At 38.2% G+C, this 16709-nt stretch overlaps 1 protein-coding gene across 17 annotated transcripts in view; it reads right to left on the bottom strand.

Annotated features, from left to right (window-relative positions):
- MAST2 (microtubule associated serine/threonine kinase 2) overlaps positions 1-16709 on the bottom strand; it is a 225880-nt gene that overhangs the window by 85561 nt on the left and 123610 nt on the right. For 7 of the 17 annotated variants that reach the window (XM_045477179.1, XM_045477185.1, XM_045477181.1 and 4 more), the window contains one exon: positions 13437-13631. The exons of 8 other annotated variants lie outside the window; for them this stretch is intronic. In XM_045477179.1, coding sequence (XP_045333135.1) covers positions 13437-13631 — 195 coding nt within the window. Of the gene's footprint in view, positions 1-13436; positions 13632-16354; positions 16640-16709 lie in introns of those variants that run through there. 2 more of the 17 variants (XM_045477191.1, XM_045477194.1) reach the window with 2 other exon arrangements.

The raw sequence follows: 16709 nt of genomic DNA, 5'->3' as shown, positions 1-16709 counted from the left end.
TGTACAACTGAAATGTATCAACATTTGAGAGAAAAATAAAAAGTATTTGATATATATCTTTGAATATAAAGAAATTCTCAAGAAAACAGAAAACAAAAGACATTTTCTTAATTTCAAAAAGGATCTTTACTCAAAATTTAAAGGAAAAATTATACTCAAGGAAAACTATATTCCCTTTGAGGCCAAGGAAAAACACAAGGGTACCTACTCTAATTGCTATCCCTAAACCTAATGCCAGAAGCTCTGGCCAATTAAAGTAAAAAAAAGAAAAAAGAAAAAAAGAGAAAACAAAAAAATGAGGATAGCATGGAAAGATATAAAATTGTAATCTTTGCATATACTAGCAATAACTATGTAGAACACCATTCACAACAGTAGTCAAAACACTTTAAGAAATCCAATGTTAAGAAAGTCAGACAATACAATCAATAATGGGAAGATGAATTTCTTTAAGTCGAAATTCAACTAATAGAAATCTGAGGAGTGTCTGGGTGGCTCAGTCAGTTTAGTGTCGCTCTTTATTTTGAGGGAGAGCAACAGCAAGAGAGAGGAAGTGGATAGGGGAGAGAGAAAGGAAGAGAGAGAATCCCAAACAGACTCTGCACTGTCAGCACAGAACCCAGTGCAGGGTTCAGTTCATGAACTGTGAGATCATGACCTGAGCTGAAATCAGGAGTCAGACACTTAGTTGACTGAGCCACCCAGGCGCCTCTTGCACGTGCTCGAAAGAAAGAAAGAAAGAAACAAACAAACAAACAAACAAACCTGGGAAAGACCTGCAAATACAGAACACTTTAGCTTATCAGAAATATAAATGAATAGCATTTTAAAAATAAAGATTAATGCAAAACTAGCAGTAATGAAATAAGAATTGTTGGGTATGGAAAAGAATTTAATTAAATGTCTTATAAATTAAAATTATAGACATTGAAAGGATAAATGGATAAAGAAAATATGGCATATACTGACAGTGGATTATTATTCAGCCATAACGAAAATGAAATCTTGCCAAGTGCAACAACATGGATGAATCTCAAGGGCATTATACTACATGAAATAAGTCAGACAGAAATAGATAAATACCACATGATCTCATCTATATGCTAAATCTAAAACAAAAAACTGAGTTTATGGATATAGAGAACAGACTGGTGGTTGCCTGAGGTGGGGTGGGAGGTGGGGGGCAAAATGAGATACAAATTTCCAGTTATAAAATGAATGTCATGGGAATTTAATATAGAGCATGGTGACTCTAGTTAATAATACTGTATTGCATATTTAAAAGGAGCTAAGAGAGGGGATCTTGGATGTTCTCATCACAAGAAAAAAAGCCTATAACTGTGTATGGTGATGGATGTTAACTGGACATATTGTAGTGATTACTCACAATACATACAAATATCGAATCATCATATTATATACCTGAAATTAATATAATGTCAATTTTAAAAATTACTAAAACTCAATGATGAGGTAAACTCTGAGGCAAAGTAATTAGAAAGAGAATTAGTGAAAGACCGTTTTAAGGAACCAAAGACACAGTGATTAAATGGTTATATGAGTTTGTTTCCTGAACTCTATTTGGGACCATAGTGTAGAGGCCTAAGCACAGACTTAACAACTAGAAAGAAAAAAAACTGCAAGATAATGAGCTTACTTATCAACCACAGACACTTCCAAACAGTCCACTTCACTGCCTTGGTTCTTCTTCCACATAAACTTCATGGAAACATTTAGACTAGGAAGAACATACCTCTTTTTAAAATAATTAGTAATCCAAAAGGGACCAGAACAAAATCAATCAAAGACACGATAGAAAATTAATGTCTAGGGGCGCCTGGGTGGCGCAGTCGGTTAAGCGTCTGACTTCAGCCAGGTCACGATCTCGCGGTCCGGGAGTTCGAGCCCCGCGTCAGGCTCTGGGCTGATGGCTCAGAGCCTGGAGCCTGTTTCCGATTCTGTGTCTCCCTCTCTCTCTGCCCCTACCCCATTCATGCTCTGTCTCTCTCTGTCCCAAAAATAAATGTTGAAAAAAAAAAATTAAAAAAAATTAAATAAAAAAAAGAAAATTAATGTCTAGAATATATAAAGAACTCCTACAACAAACAACACCAGATTTTAAAATGAGCAAAGGGGGGCACCTGAGTGGCTCAGTCAGGTAAGCGTCCGACTTTGGCTCAGGTCATGATCTCACGGTTTATGAGTTCAAGCCCCGCGTCGGGCTCTGTGCTGACAGCTCAGAGCCTGGAGCCTGCTTTGGATTCTGTGTCTCCCTCTCTCTCTCTCTCTGCCCCTCTCTCACTTATGCTCTCTCTCTCTCTCTCAAGAATAAAAATAAATAAATACAATAAAAGGAAAAAATAAATAAAAATAAATAAATAAAACGAGCAAAGGACCTGAGGGGCACCTGGGTGGCTCAGTCAGTTAAGAGTCCGACTTCAGCTCAGGTCATGATCTCGCAGTCGGTCAGTGAGTTTGAGTCCCATGTGGGGCTCTGTGTTAACAGTTCACAGCCTAAAACCTGCTTGGGATTCTATGTCTCCTCCTCTCTCTGCTCCTCCCCCGCTCATGCTCTGTCTGTGTCTCTCAAAAATGAATAAATGTTAAAAAAAACTTTTTTAAACGAGCCAAGGACTTGAATAGACACTTCTCTTAAGAAGATACATGCATGGCCAAAAAGTACATGAAAAGCTGCTCCATATCACTAATCATCAGGAAAATGTAAATCAAAACCACAATAAGCTACCACTACATACCCACTAGAATGGCTATAATCAATAAGACAAAATATCTAATGCAGGTAAGGATGTAGAAAAACAACCCCTCAAATATTGCTGGTGGGAATATAAAATGATACAGCCACTGCAGAAAACAGTTTGGAGGTTCTTAAAAAGTTAAGTATAAATTTACCATACAACACAATTTCATTCCTAGGATTCTGTCCAAGAGAAATGAAAACATATGTCCACACAATGACATGTATGCAAATGTTCATAGCAATATTTACACCTAATAGTCCCAAACTAGAAACAATCCAAATGTCCATCAACTGGTGAATGGATTAACAAAACGTGGTCTACCCATACAATGAAACATTATTCAGGAATAAAAAAGAATGAACTACTGATGTGTGCTACAACAAATAAGCCTCAAAAAAATTATGCTAAAAGAAAGAAACCAGAAACAAACTACAAAGTATATGATTTCATTTACATGAAATGTTCAGAAACAGCAAATTTATACAGCCAAAATCAAATCAGTGGTTGCCTAAGGTAAGTGGTTGCCTAGGAGAAACAGTACAGTGGTGCGATGGGCACAAGGAAACTCTTTGGGTTAAGGAAATATTCTAAATTTAGATTATGGTGATAGCTGCACAATTTTACAAATTTGACAAAAACTGATGAGGTTTTTTGGGGTGATTGGGGTTGGTTCTTGACAAGAGCTAGGCCTCCAGTATCCTGTGAGTCTTCTTTAGCATATGAAAATCTCATTGGAAACTTCCCTCCACTTTACTTCCCAAATCCCAAATATATAACCAGTCTCTCCACAGGGTCCAAGTCAGCTCTTCCTGCCCACAGGTCCTCTCCCTGTGCTTTAATAAAATCACCTTTTTGCACCAATGATGTCTTCAAGAATTCTTTCTTGACCATCAGCTCTGAACCACCCCACCTCTGTCACCCCAGAACCTCATCAAAAACCACTGGATAACTTGGAATTGCTGAATTTTACAGTATATAAACTGTATCTCAGTAAACTTTTTTTTTTTTTTTTTGATTATACAGGCATCTAAGACTATATCTTATGTACTTAGTGGACCTAAGAATCCTCCTTCCTCCTCTTCTTTCCTGAATAATTCAGTCTAGAAGCCATTAGATTATTATGATGATGGCCAAGTGGTTGGAGGGTTGGGGGAAGAAGGCACTCACACATGCATATTACATATATACACATTCTCTAGGAACAGTGAACCCAAATATCAGCAACCATGCCTATCACCCATATCTTGGCTTTTAAATACCATTCTCCACTAAAAGGAACCATGTTCTTTGCAGAAATGGCTAATACAAACGCTAGAGCAGGGAAGATACAAAATAAGCCATCCAGGAATGTCTTACAGAGCCAGAAAATTAGGAAGTTCTCAAACAATGGTGGGGAAATGTTAAAAAAAAAAAAAAAAAAAAAAAAAAAAGCAGCAGCAGCAGCCACCAGCATAAGAGACTCCTCTTGACTAAATATGGTACAATTTGAATATCAAAATATATAATGTTATTAACAGATTACAACCCACTAAATAAAATAAGAGCCCATTGAATTCATGCTGATATGAGAGAAAAAATGAACAGGGAGAAGAAAAAGCTTTTCCTTACAGTGCAGTGCCAACGGACGAGTGCAGAAAAAATGATGGAATTTGAAAAATATGATTTGGCAACCAGCATAGAATAATAATTCAGCCAAGAAACATCAATGGATGCTAAAAATAGTGAGTTAAAATTTGATGAGAAGTGGGGTAGTTACATAATTTCAAGAAATTTCCCTCAAAATACTTGTTAATTAGAGAGGGGAAAAAAATAATCTTAGAGCAGAGAAACTAGCAGATCAAGTGATCATCAAGGTTAATTTCACAGTAATGGGATATAATGAAAGCCTGTATCACCTGATAGGATGCAACAAGAAGAACACACCATCCTTTTTCAGGAACCGTAATATTTCTGCCAAAGATGCTGGAGGTGACCAGAATTTGCCACCCCAAAATACGCTACGTTGGCAAAAGGATTTTTTTAAGCCAAAGGCAACTGAGAATCAAAAGATACGGAAAGAATTCTCTGTCCTCTCATTATCTGCCTGAAACCAGGCAAATTTCCCTTTGAGGAATGTGTCCCTCTGTACCTGGGAGAGAAGAGCTACAATGTGTTTGCATAAACATAAACACTGCATAATGTTCCATTAGTTCCTTCACATATTTCCTATTATTCCCTACAATTTATCATGCCTTAAAACCCAAATCCTCTTTCCTTTGTAAAAGGATACGTAAGCTTCTGAGTCTAACCAGTTCTTTGAGTTACATTTCTTTTCTGTGAATTCCTATATGTGTAAATATTGATAAAAATTGTATGCCTTTCCTCCTATTAATCTTTCCTTTGTCAGTTTAAGTCACAGGCCCCCAGGCACTGAACTAAAAGTGTAGAACAAAAGTTTTTCCTAACAATGCATAACCTGAGCCGAAATCAAGAGTTGGATGCTCAAGTGACTGAGCCACCGAGTTGCCCCTGAAATTATTATTTTTTTAATAGCTGCTAACCTCCAGAGCAATCACCTGAAATGTTCTCAGAATGGCTGTAATAGAAATGAATAAGGCTGAAGGCTGAAAGCTTACTGGATAAACAGCATTCTCTCTCACTCCACCATGTGCTGGGAACCTTCCTACTGCCGATTTGGGCCTATTCTCCCACTCAGAGTATCTAGTATACAGTTGAATGAAATAATGGATGATTCCACCTTAATTTCCTAGGACAGGAAAACTAATTCCCTCCACATAAGATTGGGAAATACATTCCTTATCCTTAAGAAACAATTTAATATGACTTTTTAGTTAGCTACTTTGAGATACTATTTCTCACCCATCAGATTGGAAATAATTCAGAAGCTTGATAATCTATTCAGTTGGCAAGGCTGTGAGCAAATACAGTAGTCCCCCTGCTTTTTAATTTTTAATTTCTTTTTATTTTTAATTGAAGTATAATTGACATACAACAGAAGTCCCCACTTATTGGAAGTTTCGGTCTTGGTAGTTTCAGTTACCCATAGTCAGAAGACATAACATCAGAAGGTCAGTAGTACTTAATGCTACATCACAGTGCCTGTATCATTCACCTCACTTCAGCTCATCATGTAGACATGTTATTATCTCACATCATCGCAAGAAGAGTGAGGACAAGATATTTGAGAGACCACAGTCACATAACTTTTATTACAGTACATTGTCATAACTGTTCTATTATTAGTTATTGCTGCTAATTTCTTACTGTGCCTAATTTATAAATTAAACTTTATCACTGGTATGTACATATAGGAAAAGACATAGCATATACATGGCTGGGTACTATCCGTGGTTTCAGGCTTTTGGTGGGTCCTCTGCAAATAAGTGGAGACTACTGTAGACATTATCTTATACCCACTGGTGGAAATACATAATGATATAACCACTATTTTGGGAAACTGGACAATAGCTAATAAAACTACATATGCATTTATTCTTTGACTCAGCATCCGCAATTCTAGGAATTTATCCTGAAGGCAAACCATGAAAATGATCTCTTCTATGCTTGATAACTCTATCTATCTGATAAATCATTGAAAATTATTTGTGTCCGGAACTCTCCAGTTCCAAACCTCCTATCTACCAAGACAAAAGAAGGGATTGACCCGAGCCCCTATGACAATCAGGACTGGCATTGGTTTCTATTCCTGTAGCATCCAGAGACATGAAAGAGAAGCTGTTGCAAGAGCCCCTCCTAAAGAACCCTAAGAAATAACATTTATCTTTGCAATTGCCTGGGCTGTTGGGTTCTTGCTATCTGGATCAGTTCTCACCTCTCGGAGCACCTATGTAACAAGGGTCTACATAAATGGTGTCCCAGGATGACTATTAGGAGCCAAAAGAGGAAGCCAAGGTTTTCTGCAGTTTAGCAATCAGTTAGCCGCTACTTAAATGGCAAGCTCCAAGGGTCTTTACACACATAAAAATCTTCTGTCGCACTACTCTGGGTATAGAATCTTCACTACAAAGGAGTAGTTACCAGGTTTGAAACAAGACAAAGAAACTGGTGACATGGAGGCATCAGGATGAAGGCCCAGGAAAGAATCTAGCTAAACTGACTCAAGAGTAAGGGTAACAAATAGACAACAAGGGGGAAATTCCTTTTGTGTAAGTATTGTAGCTAATAAATGGAAAGGGAATGGGAATATCAACTTTTTTTTGCAAACTTTTAATAAAATAATGGGTCTAAGGTGACAATTATTAATGGCCAATACTATCAAAACATGGGAAAGAGTTGACACAACCTGACTCCTGCCAATTGTACACTGCAAACCAACTACTAAGTATTCTTCTCTGACCCCCCAAATCAAACTAGAATCAGATCAAGCCACCAGTTTATGAGAAACACAGAGGTCATAAGAACTATGTTAAATAACCACTCAGGGATGCAATGAGCAAAATTCAGAATGTAGGAAAAGTCTATAAGAACAAATATTTACAGATAAAATGACACAGTCTGGGATTTGCTTTAAAATAATCAGGTTGGGGGGAATAGGCAGAGATGAAGAAGAGATAATATACTGACCATGAGCTGATAAGTAGACACTCAAGATAGAAGACTACTCTTTGTATTTTGTAATGTTTCTGAGAGTTTCTATAATACAACATTTAAAAAAGAGTTTTTTAGTGAATAAAATTTTCCTACTTCCAGAAACAGAAATGCCATTTAGAAACCTTCAGCTTCTTGAAGTTGAACAATCCAAGAACAAGCCTGTGGCATCTTGCCAAATAGAACTATATGTTTATTCAGAGTTACCTGTAGCCAGGATCTATGAAAAATTCTCTGCTATACAAAGTTTCCTGAGGTTAAGTCACAGCTAGTATTCTTCCTTATTTTACCTTTCTATTTAAAAAGCAAAAGAACACGGGCTGTGACTCCATCAGTTAAGTGTCCAACTCTTGATATCGGCTCAGGTTGTGATCTCTCAGTGATGGGATAGAGCCCATGTCAGGCTCTATGCTGAATGTGGAGTCTGCTTGGGATTCTCTCTCCCTCACTCTCTCTGCTCTTCCCCTGCTCGCATGTGTGCATCTGCACGCGTTGCTCTCTCTCTCAAAATAAACATTTAAAAAAAAAAAAAAGAAAACAAACAAAAAAAAAAGCACTTTCCCTTTCTTAATAGGAGAATCCTATTTCCTGATGATACTCTCAAGCTGTTCTTTCCCTTACCTATGAGGAAAGGGAAAATGAAACACTTTAAACCTAGTTTAATGAATTTTCCTCACTGTCAAAAATAGCCCAAAAAGAGTTTTTCTCATTTTAGTACACATCCTGCTGCACCCCAACTGGCCAATTTTTAGTAGCAAATAGTGAAACCGCATGTGAGGGCAGAAGAGCACCCAGCTGCCAGTAACAAAGCTTCCGTGGGCAGGACATAATGATAAGTGATACCTAGAGCTATCCAAGGGAAAATAAGAATATGAGGAAACGAACAGAAGCAACATGAAGTGTGGGGATCAGCAACATGTGAGTTTTCCAACAAAAACAGCAACACAGTAACTGTTATAGCAGCCTGAGTATTCTCAACAATTTTACATGTATTGACTCATCTAATCCTTACAGCAACCCCTGAATGGCTATTTTTATCCCCATTTTAATGATGTAGAAAACTGAGGCAGAAAGAAGTGAAGTAATTTGACCACAACAGGGCCAGGATAAGAACAAGTTCTAGAGATGTTCCTCTTTTAGAGTCACTTTGAAAAGCAGTTGTTTAAAAAAAGACAGACAAGGAAAGCAGGTGTTGGTAAAATGAAAATAGTGCTTTCTCTTTGGCAGGAAACAATCTTGACACTACCAAAAAGGGGTTTCAAAGGCTGCCTAGTCTTGGAGGAAGTCCAAAAGAACACCTGTCCTTTGCTGTAAAAGTCTACAAAAAGCCTCTCACACATGTGACACAGGAGGGGTCAGAGGGCTGAATTAGTACCAGCTGCAAACTTCAGTAGTGAATTTGTTTGCTGAAGATGTTTAAGTGAAGGCTGAATAGCTTTTTACTAGACACTGTATAAAAAAGAATTCCTTACCCTATGACCCAGCAATAGCACGGCTAGGAATTTACCCAAGGATATAGGAGTGCTGATGCATAGGGGCACATGTACCCCAATGTTTACAGCAGCACTTTCAACAATAGCCAAATTATGGAAAGGGCCTAAATGTCCATCAACAGACGAATGGATGAAGATGTGGTTTATACATACAATGGGATACTACTTGGCAATGAGAAAGAATGAAATCTGGGTATTTGCAGCAACATGGATGGAACTGGAAGATATTATGCTAAGTGAAGTAAGTCAGTCAGAGAAAGACAGATACCATATGTTTTCACTCATATGTGGATCTTGAGAAACTTAACAGAAGACCATGGGAGAGGGAAAGGGGGGGGGGGAGTTACAGAGAGGGAGGGAGGCAAACCATAAGAGACTCTTAAATACTGAGAACAAACTGAGTGTTGATGGGGGGGTGAGGGGGAGGGGAAAGTGGGTGATGGGCACTGACGAGGGCACTTGTTGGGATGAGCACTGGATGTTGTATGGAAACCAATCTGACAATAAATTATATTAAAAAAATAAATAAATAAAATAAAAAAAAAAAAAAAGAATTCCTACACAGTAGGGAGTGGACTAGAGCTAGAACCCTTCCAATATAAACTCTAATAAGGAGTTCTTGCTGCAAACCTCCCAACTACAGGGCTGACAAAGTCTATGGCAGTTTAAAACTGAATCAAAATATAAACCATTCTATGTTTCAAGAAGTTGCCAACACCAAATTCTTATCCCCAGGAGGCCTAGCTGGGCCAGGGAATAGCCAAAAACACAATTGCCTTTTCTCTCTTCAGGGACACCAGTTACACCATAGACCATATCTAGCATCCCTTCAAATCAGGTTATGTCAACAATGCAATACCCATGTCTGAATGCCAATCAATAGACTGGAATCATATTCTTGGAAGATGTACAAGATAACTAAAGGTTATAGGGTAAGGGCGCCTGGGTGGCTCAGTCAGTTAAGCATCTGACTTTTTTTTTTTTTTTTTTAATTTTTTTTTTTTTCAACGTTTATTTATTTTTGGGACAGAGAGAGACAGAGCATGAACGGGGGAGGGGCAGAGAGAGAGGGAGACACAGAATCGGAAACAGGCTCCAGGCTCTGAGCCATCAGCCCAGAGCCTGACGCGGGGCTCGAACTCCCGGACCGCGAGATCGTGACCTGGCTGAAGTCGGACGCTTAACCGACTGCGCCACCCAGGCGCCCCAAGCATCTGACTCTTGATTTCAGTTCACGATCTCACAGTTCATGAGATCGATCCCTGCACTGGACTCCACACTGACAGAGTAGAGCCTACTTGGGATTCTCTCTCTCCTCTCTCTGCCCCTCCCTTGCTCTCTCTCTCAAAATAAACTTTAAAATAAAGTTACAGGTTAATTAATTCAACCCAAATCATGATCATATTTATTATGCCTCTTAAGGTTGATCAGACCCATCTAAGACATTTAAGAGCCACCATCAAGCTTGCCTAAAACAGACCCATCCATCCTTTCCTATCAAGGAACAAACAAATGTAGTATACAGTTAGAGTAGGCATCATTTTAAAACTGTGCCGTAATTGTTCTTCAAATTATTATGGGCAATAATTTGTAAGGTCCTAGCACATCACTAAGATGCAGTCAATAAGGAAGGTTAAAATTCTGAGCAGGGCCTGTTCTAACAACCAAGCAAAAGGATACTATTTTCTAGGACTTTAGGCCAATGCAGCCAAAAGCCTCAAGGGCTATATTAGTTTGCTAGTGCTACCACAACTAAGTACCATAGACTAGGTGGCTCAAACAAAAGACATTTTTTGCCTCACAGTTCTGGAGATTGGAACGTGTCGGTAGGGTGGGTTTCTTCTACGGCCTCACTCCCTGGCTTGTAAATGGCTGTCTTCTCTATGTCTGTGTCCTAAATCCCTCTTTACAGGGCACCACTTGTATTAGGACCCACCCCAATGACCTCATTTAACCTGTAAAGACCGTATCTCCAAATACACTCACATTACAGGTACTAGGGGTTTTAACTTCAACGAATGAATTTTAGGGGGACACAACTCAATCCATAACAATAGTTATACTCCATGGGAATAAAAGAGAACTCAATATGGCCACTGCAAGAGAGTTCCCTCTCTCTTGTGTCATCCCTTTTTATTATTTTTTAAAGAGATTTTATTGTTCAATAATCTCTAAATCCAACATGGGGCTGGAACCCACAACCCTGCGATCAAGAGTCACACGCTCCACTGACTGAGCCAGCCAGGCACCCTTTGGGTCATCTATTTTTAGAGGTCAAATTCACTGCCAGTAGCTCTCAATTTTTAGTTCCTCACATTGTTTACTAGAATCATTTTTCTCTTCTTTCAACTTGTATTTTCTCAGTTGCTCAATAACAGTGATGTTCAACAGCCTTATCTACATGGTAATGATTTGTAGAATTTATGTGCATCGCTGTGTTCACTAAGCACTGATTCTGTGCTAGACTTTGAATGTGAGTAGAGAGAACAAAACTAAGTTAATGGGTGACAGCAATGAGCAGGGGTAAAAGATAAAAGTGAGTAAAATAAGCCTAAAAGAGGAAAGAAGGTAATAAAGACAAGGGCCTGGAAGTGACAGTGGACTATGAAATACCAATTCCCACCCCCAGTATGGGAATATTTAGTAAAGAATGTTATGAATATGTCATTTTGGGAAGAGAAAACCTGGGGCTGCAAAATAATTTAGGTTCAGAATATACTATATTATTCAAATGAACTATCTTAGATGCAAAAACAGAATACATTTTTTTTCCTAACAAAAAGCTTAACAAATACCTATTGATCAAACACACTTTCCTTCTTGAAAAATTATGATTGGTTTCCAATATACCTCTCTCTTGATTCTTCTCATTTCTAAAAAGCCACCCCTTTTCAGTCCCTCTGCTGCTAGTTCCTCATCTCCCCAATCTCTCAAAGTCAGATGGCCCCAGGGCTCAATCCTTTGACATTTCTTCCTTACCAATAGACACTCATTGGATGATCTCATAAATCTAATCATTTGTTTCACTTATACCCTGATAATTCCTTATAAATCTTCAACCCAGAGTTCACCTATCTTTAACTGAATGTCTACTTAGCTATTCTTACAGTTTCTCAGTCTCAGTTCATGGTTCTTCCAGTTTCCTAGCTGCTCAACCTCAAATTCTCAGTCATCCTTCACTCATCTTTTTTCTCAAACTCTGCATCTAATCCATCAACAAATCCTATAGATTTTACCTCCAAAATATATCCTCAAATCTGACCACTTCTTACCACCTGTACCACCGTAGGTTCAAACAACCATTGTGTCTTACCTAGAATGTACAGTAGCCTTACTTACTTACTTACTTACTTACTTACTTACTTACTTACTGAGAAGGAGACACACAGTGTGAGTAGGGGTGGGGCAGAGAGAGAGGGAGAAAGAGAGAGAATCTCAAGCAGGCTCCATACTGTCAGTGGAGAGCCTGATGCAGGGTTTGAACTCATGAATTGTGAGATCATGACCTGAGCCAAAATCAAGAGCCCAGCACTTAACCAACTGAGCCACCCAGGCACCCCAGGTACCCTTCTAACTATAGCCACAGGGATCCTTTGGATTTAAGTCAGATCATAACATTTTCCTGCTTCAAACCCTCCAACAGCTTCTTATGTCATTCAACATAAAAACAAAAATCCCAGTAATGGATTTAAAGCTCTATTCCATTTGGCTTCTCACGTATGTCTCAGACTTCATTTCCCACTTTTTACCTCTTAACTCATTCCACATGAGCCTCACTGGATTCTGTGGAAGAACACATGAAGCAAGCTCTTAGATCAGGTCTCTGGCACTTAGTGTTGCCTCTGTCTGAAACACTCTTCCTTCAGATATCTCTAATTCTAGCTCTGTGACTGTCCTTCAGGTCTTTGCTCATATGTCAACTTATGAGTGAGAAGCCTCCCTGACTATCTTATATAAAATGTCAACCCCTATGCCTCACATTCCCTATTCTCCTCATCCTGTTTTCTCCATATCACATATGTCCATCTGTTATATATTCATTCATTACTTTGTCTCCCTCCACTAGAATCTAAGCTCCTCGGAGGGCAGGTATTTTACCTCTTTGTGTTCATTCTTTTGTTCTTCATGCCTAAAACACTGTCCAGCACATAGTATTACTCAAATGCTGATTATACAAAAAGACAGAAAGAACTGAAGAGAAGAAGATTATTTTCAGCAATATGAACAAATCACTTAACGTACTTCAGAATCAAGTTTTCCTGTTGTATAAAATGTGGCATTTGGACTAGCTAACCTTTAGAGAGCTCTAGCATTCTGCCATGCTATGCTTCTCCTATGGAGGGGTCAGAGGGCTGTCCAATAGTCACACTGGGCACATAACTGTCTTAACTACTGATCTGCTATATTACTTTCTCTTGAATTTTGAATACAGCAGGAATCTCTGAAATTCCTCTTACTCTTCTCTGTGACTTTTATTCTGTTTCTTCCCATCATTAAGGAGAAAGGTCTGGGTTTTTACCTACTTGGCCAAAAGCAATCACTAAGGCCACACTCACATCACAGCAGACTTCCTTACCTCCACTGCAGTGGGCGGCTGGAACAGGGACTGCCAGGACTGCTGTGAACTTGTGGGTTCAGGAAAAAGGCAAGAGGAGAAGTAGCCAAAGCACAATCAGCACTAAATGGGATTTTAGTGAAGTAAAGAGCTGGAGCCGATGTGGGTGAAAACATGTGCTGGTTTACTTCAGATCCTCGGCAAAGAGTAGAGATTCTGACAAGGTACCACAGTAGAAAAAAGAAGGGTCAGGGATAATTTCTCAACCAAAAAGAAATATATTCAAAGTGGGTTAGTTTAGGCAAAAGGCTCAAAAATAGTGGTCAAAAATCATTCTCACATATCATACCTCAGTGTAGTGTTGGCACAGAATGACCATCGAGACTAAAACTTAATCCACAGAATTAAAACCAAAAATTTAAGCTTTGGGTATTCAAAGTATTTAGAATTGGCTTCTGGAAATATAAGTTTACTACAAATCATCAATTAGCAAGAAGTAATATTTTATGTTCAATGACTAAAACTTCCTAGAGAAATGTGTATGTCCGTAAAAGTAAAACATTAATAGTTCATAAATTAGATTATCTCTACCATAACACCAATTTATTTAGCTAATTCTTGACTAATGAGTACATTAAATAACATCATTTAATTCTGTACAATAAATTTTGCTTCTATTTAAATTTTAGTATTTTAGTTTACTTTTTTCCCCTAAAAACAACCTAGCCCTCTTGATGTGTTAAGTCTTAACGAAGACTATTAAGTAAATAACCTCATTAGACTGAAAACAGATGGTAAATATGGATTTCTACTTTGTTGATCATTGATTGATATGTCACAGATGATGAAAAATAATTGACAGATGCACAGCATTTAATTTGCTATAGTAGGAGCATGGCTTTCCATACAAACACCATATTTAGCCACAACATTTCAAAGATTTTTTAAAAACTTAGGTATCACACAAGCACCTGTTTAAAAATGTTAGTTGCCTATGTTGTTACTACTGGCTATTTGAGTATGGTGACATTTTACTTGTTTTAATTACATATATTCAAAGGAAATATTTACTACTAATTATCCCTGTAGCTGGCTTCAGCATATTTCTCAGATGAGTACACAAAAAGAGGATACAAAATGACAGAAAATTATTTAAAATTACCGGTGTGCACAAATTTCCACAAACCCAACATATTAATAAAAATTACAAGAAGTAGAAATATTAATTTTGGATTAATTCCTCACTTTCAAAAAGAATTTTCACTTTTCTAAGGAACTATTTCAAAACTCAACTCCCTAGTGTATACAAGCTACAGCTAATTAGAACATACAATAAGACAGTTCTTATTGGGGCACCTTGGTGGCTCAGTCAGTTAAGCATCCAACTTTAGCTCAGATCATGATCTCACAGTTCATGGGTTTGTGAGTTCAAGCCCTGCATCAGGCTCTCTGCTGTCAGCACAGAGCCCACTTCAGATCCCCTGTCCCGCTTTCTCTCCCTCTCAAAAATAAATAAAAATATTTTAAAAACTATTTTTGAAAAGACAGTTCTTATGAACCTAAATAATATTGCTTATGGAGTTATAAATCTTATCACATAATATGAGGCTTAGTCATGTTGATGAATATATAATTAAGATTATAAATCTATGAAAACCAAATCTCATTCTCTACTGTCTAGTAATTAACACTCTGCAAACTGGTTATACACTGAGGCTAGAGTTTAAAAAGGATTGTTTGAAAAAGGAAAGGTGATTTAGAAACTACTTACTAGCTCCTCAGGGGGAATTTTCCTAAGTTAAATTCAAAATCACTAATGATTACCAATAGCAGTGCATCAACAACATTTGGAGAGCATGATTCTGACCACTTATGTTTTCTTAAACTACAAGCTTAATTTTAAAAATTTAAAATTTTACTAACAAGTCATTTTTACTTTAAATGATACTTTAGTTCATGAAGCTTTTTTATGGTCTTTAACTTTTAGTCTAAGTAGGAGAATAAACCATTTTTAAAACATATGCCAATCCTTCTAATTATATATTTCAAACAAGTCCAGTCTTCCAAGGTCTTGTTGAATCATTAATTCAATCAATGAGCATCCACTAACACAGAAGGCAATGATCCAAAGAAAGCCCACTGAAGAAGTATGTCTATTTAAGTATACCACACTAACTCCAGGTAAACACTAACATTCAGGGGAAGAAAATCTGAAGTGCATTCCCTCTACCCTGTGAGTTACACAAAGGCAGTTTAAGACAGATCAATGAATGAAATGGATTCTAGGACACTTCATTCCCTGGTTCCCTAACTTGCTGATCAATTCACTCTGCATTTCTTCATTAAATAAGCCTGAGCAGCTCTTGGAAAAGCTACCCTGAAATGGAAGCCTTCTTCCATTGCCCAGCTTTGAAATCCTTATCTAAGTATTTTTCTATTTCTATTTTATTTCTATATTGGCCAACACAGAAATAAAATTAGGTCACACCTGAAAGGACTCAGGCTTGGATCTGCAAGGGCAGATCTGAGGTCCTGAGCTGACAGGCCAGGGGCAGAAATACAATACCCTCTCTAGTCCAAGGAGAAGATACTTTCACTTCCATTTGTTTCCCACATTCATGGAGCTTGTATAGGCAGCTTTGACAGTAAATTTAAATACACATTTGCTTTCAAGGCAGGAAAAAAGATCTTAATCATTAACCCAGTTCCCCAGGTACCTAAGCACCCATAAAATGATATCTAACTCAATTTTCAGAACTAGAAGCTCCATAGGCCCCTGCCAGGGACCAGTGTTTTGACCTTGAATTTATGAAGCCAGCCCAGCCCTCTTGGCATCTCCAAAGCAGAGTCTTTATCCAAGCAAATGAAAGTGTGTTAGTTGGCATTAGTTCTTTTCCTGACATGTGCCAGTTTCCACTCAGAGACCCCAGCCTCCTTACTGAATCCGCAGACATGGTGCTCCCAGTCTCTCTCTCCTTCGTTTCATCATTTTCCTGGCTACTCAAGCTTTTGCCCTCTCACACTCGGGAGTCTTGGCAGGAAGTTCTCTCACACAAGGGGTATGCAGTCTATAAGCCAAAGGAAACTTACAAAGGTTTCCCTAACTTAAGAGAAAAATTAAAGCACTGTTCTTCTAAAACATAATATTCAGAATCCCCCCACCCCACCCCCACTGCAAAAGACTTAAGAGCCCAGGAGGCAGCAATGAGGCACAGTGAGGAGTCCCAGATCCCAAATGAATCAGCTGTCCTCTGATCTGCCTGACATCATTCACACTCCGCCTGTAACAAATCA

The sequence above is a fragment of the Leopardus geoffroyi genome, chromosome C1 (genome assembly GCF_018350155.1).
Source record: "Leopardus geoffroyi isolate Oge1 chromosome C1, O.geoffroyi_Oge1_pat1.0, whole genome shotgun sequence".
NCBI lineage: Eukaryota > Metazoa > Chordata > Mammalia > Carnivora > Felidae > Leopardus > Leopardus geoffroyi.
This window is presented reverse-complemented; position numbering and strand designations above follow the sequence as displayed.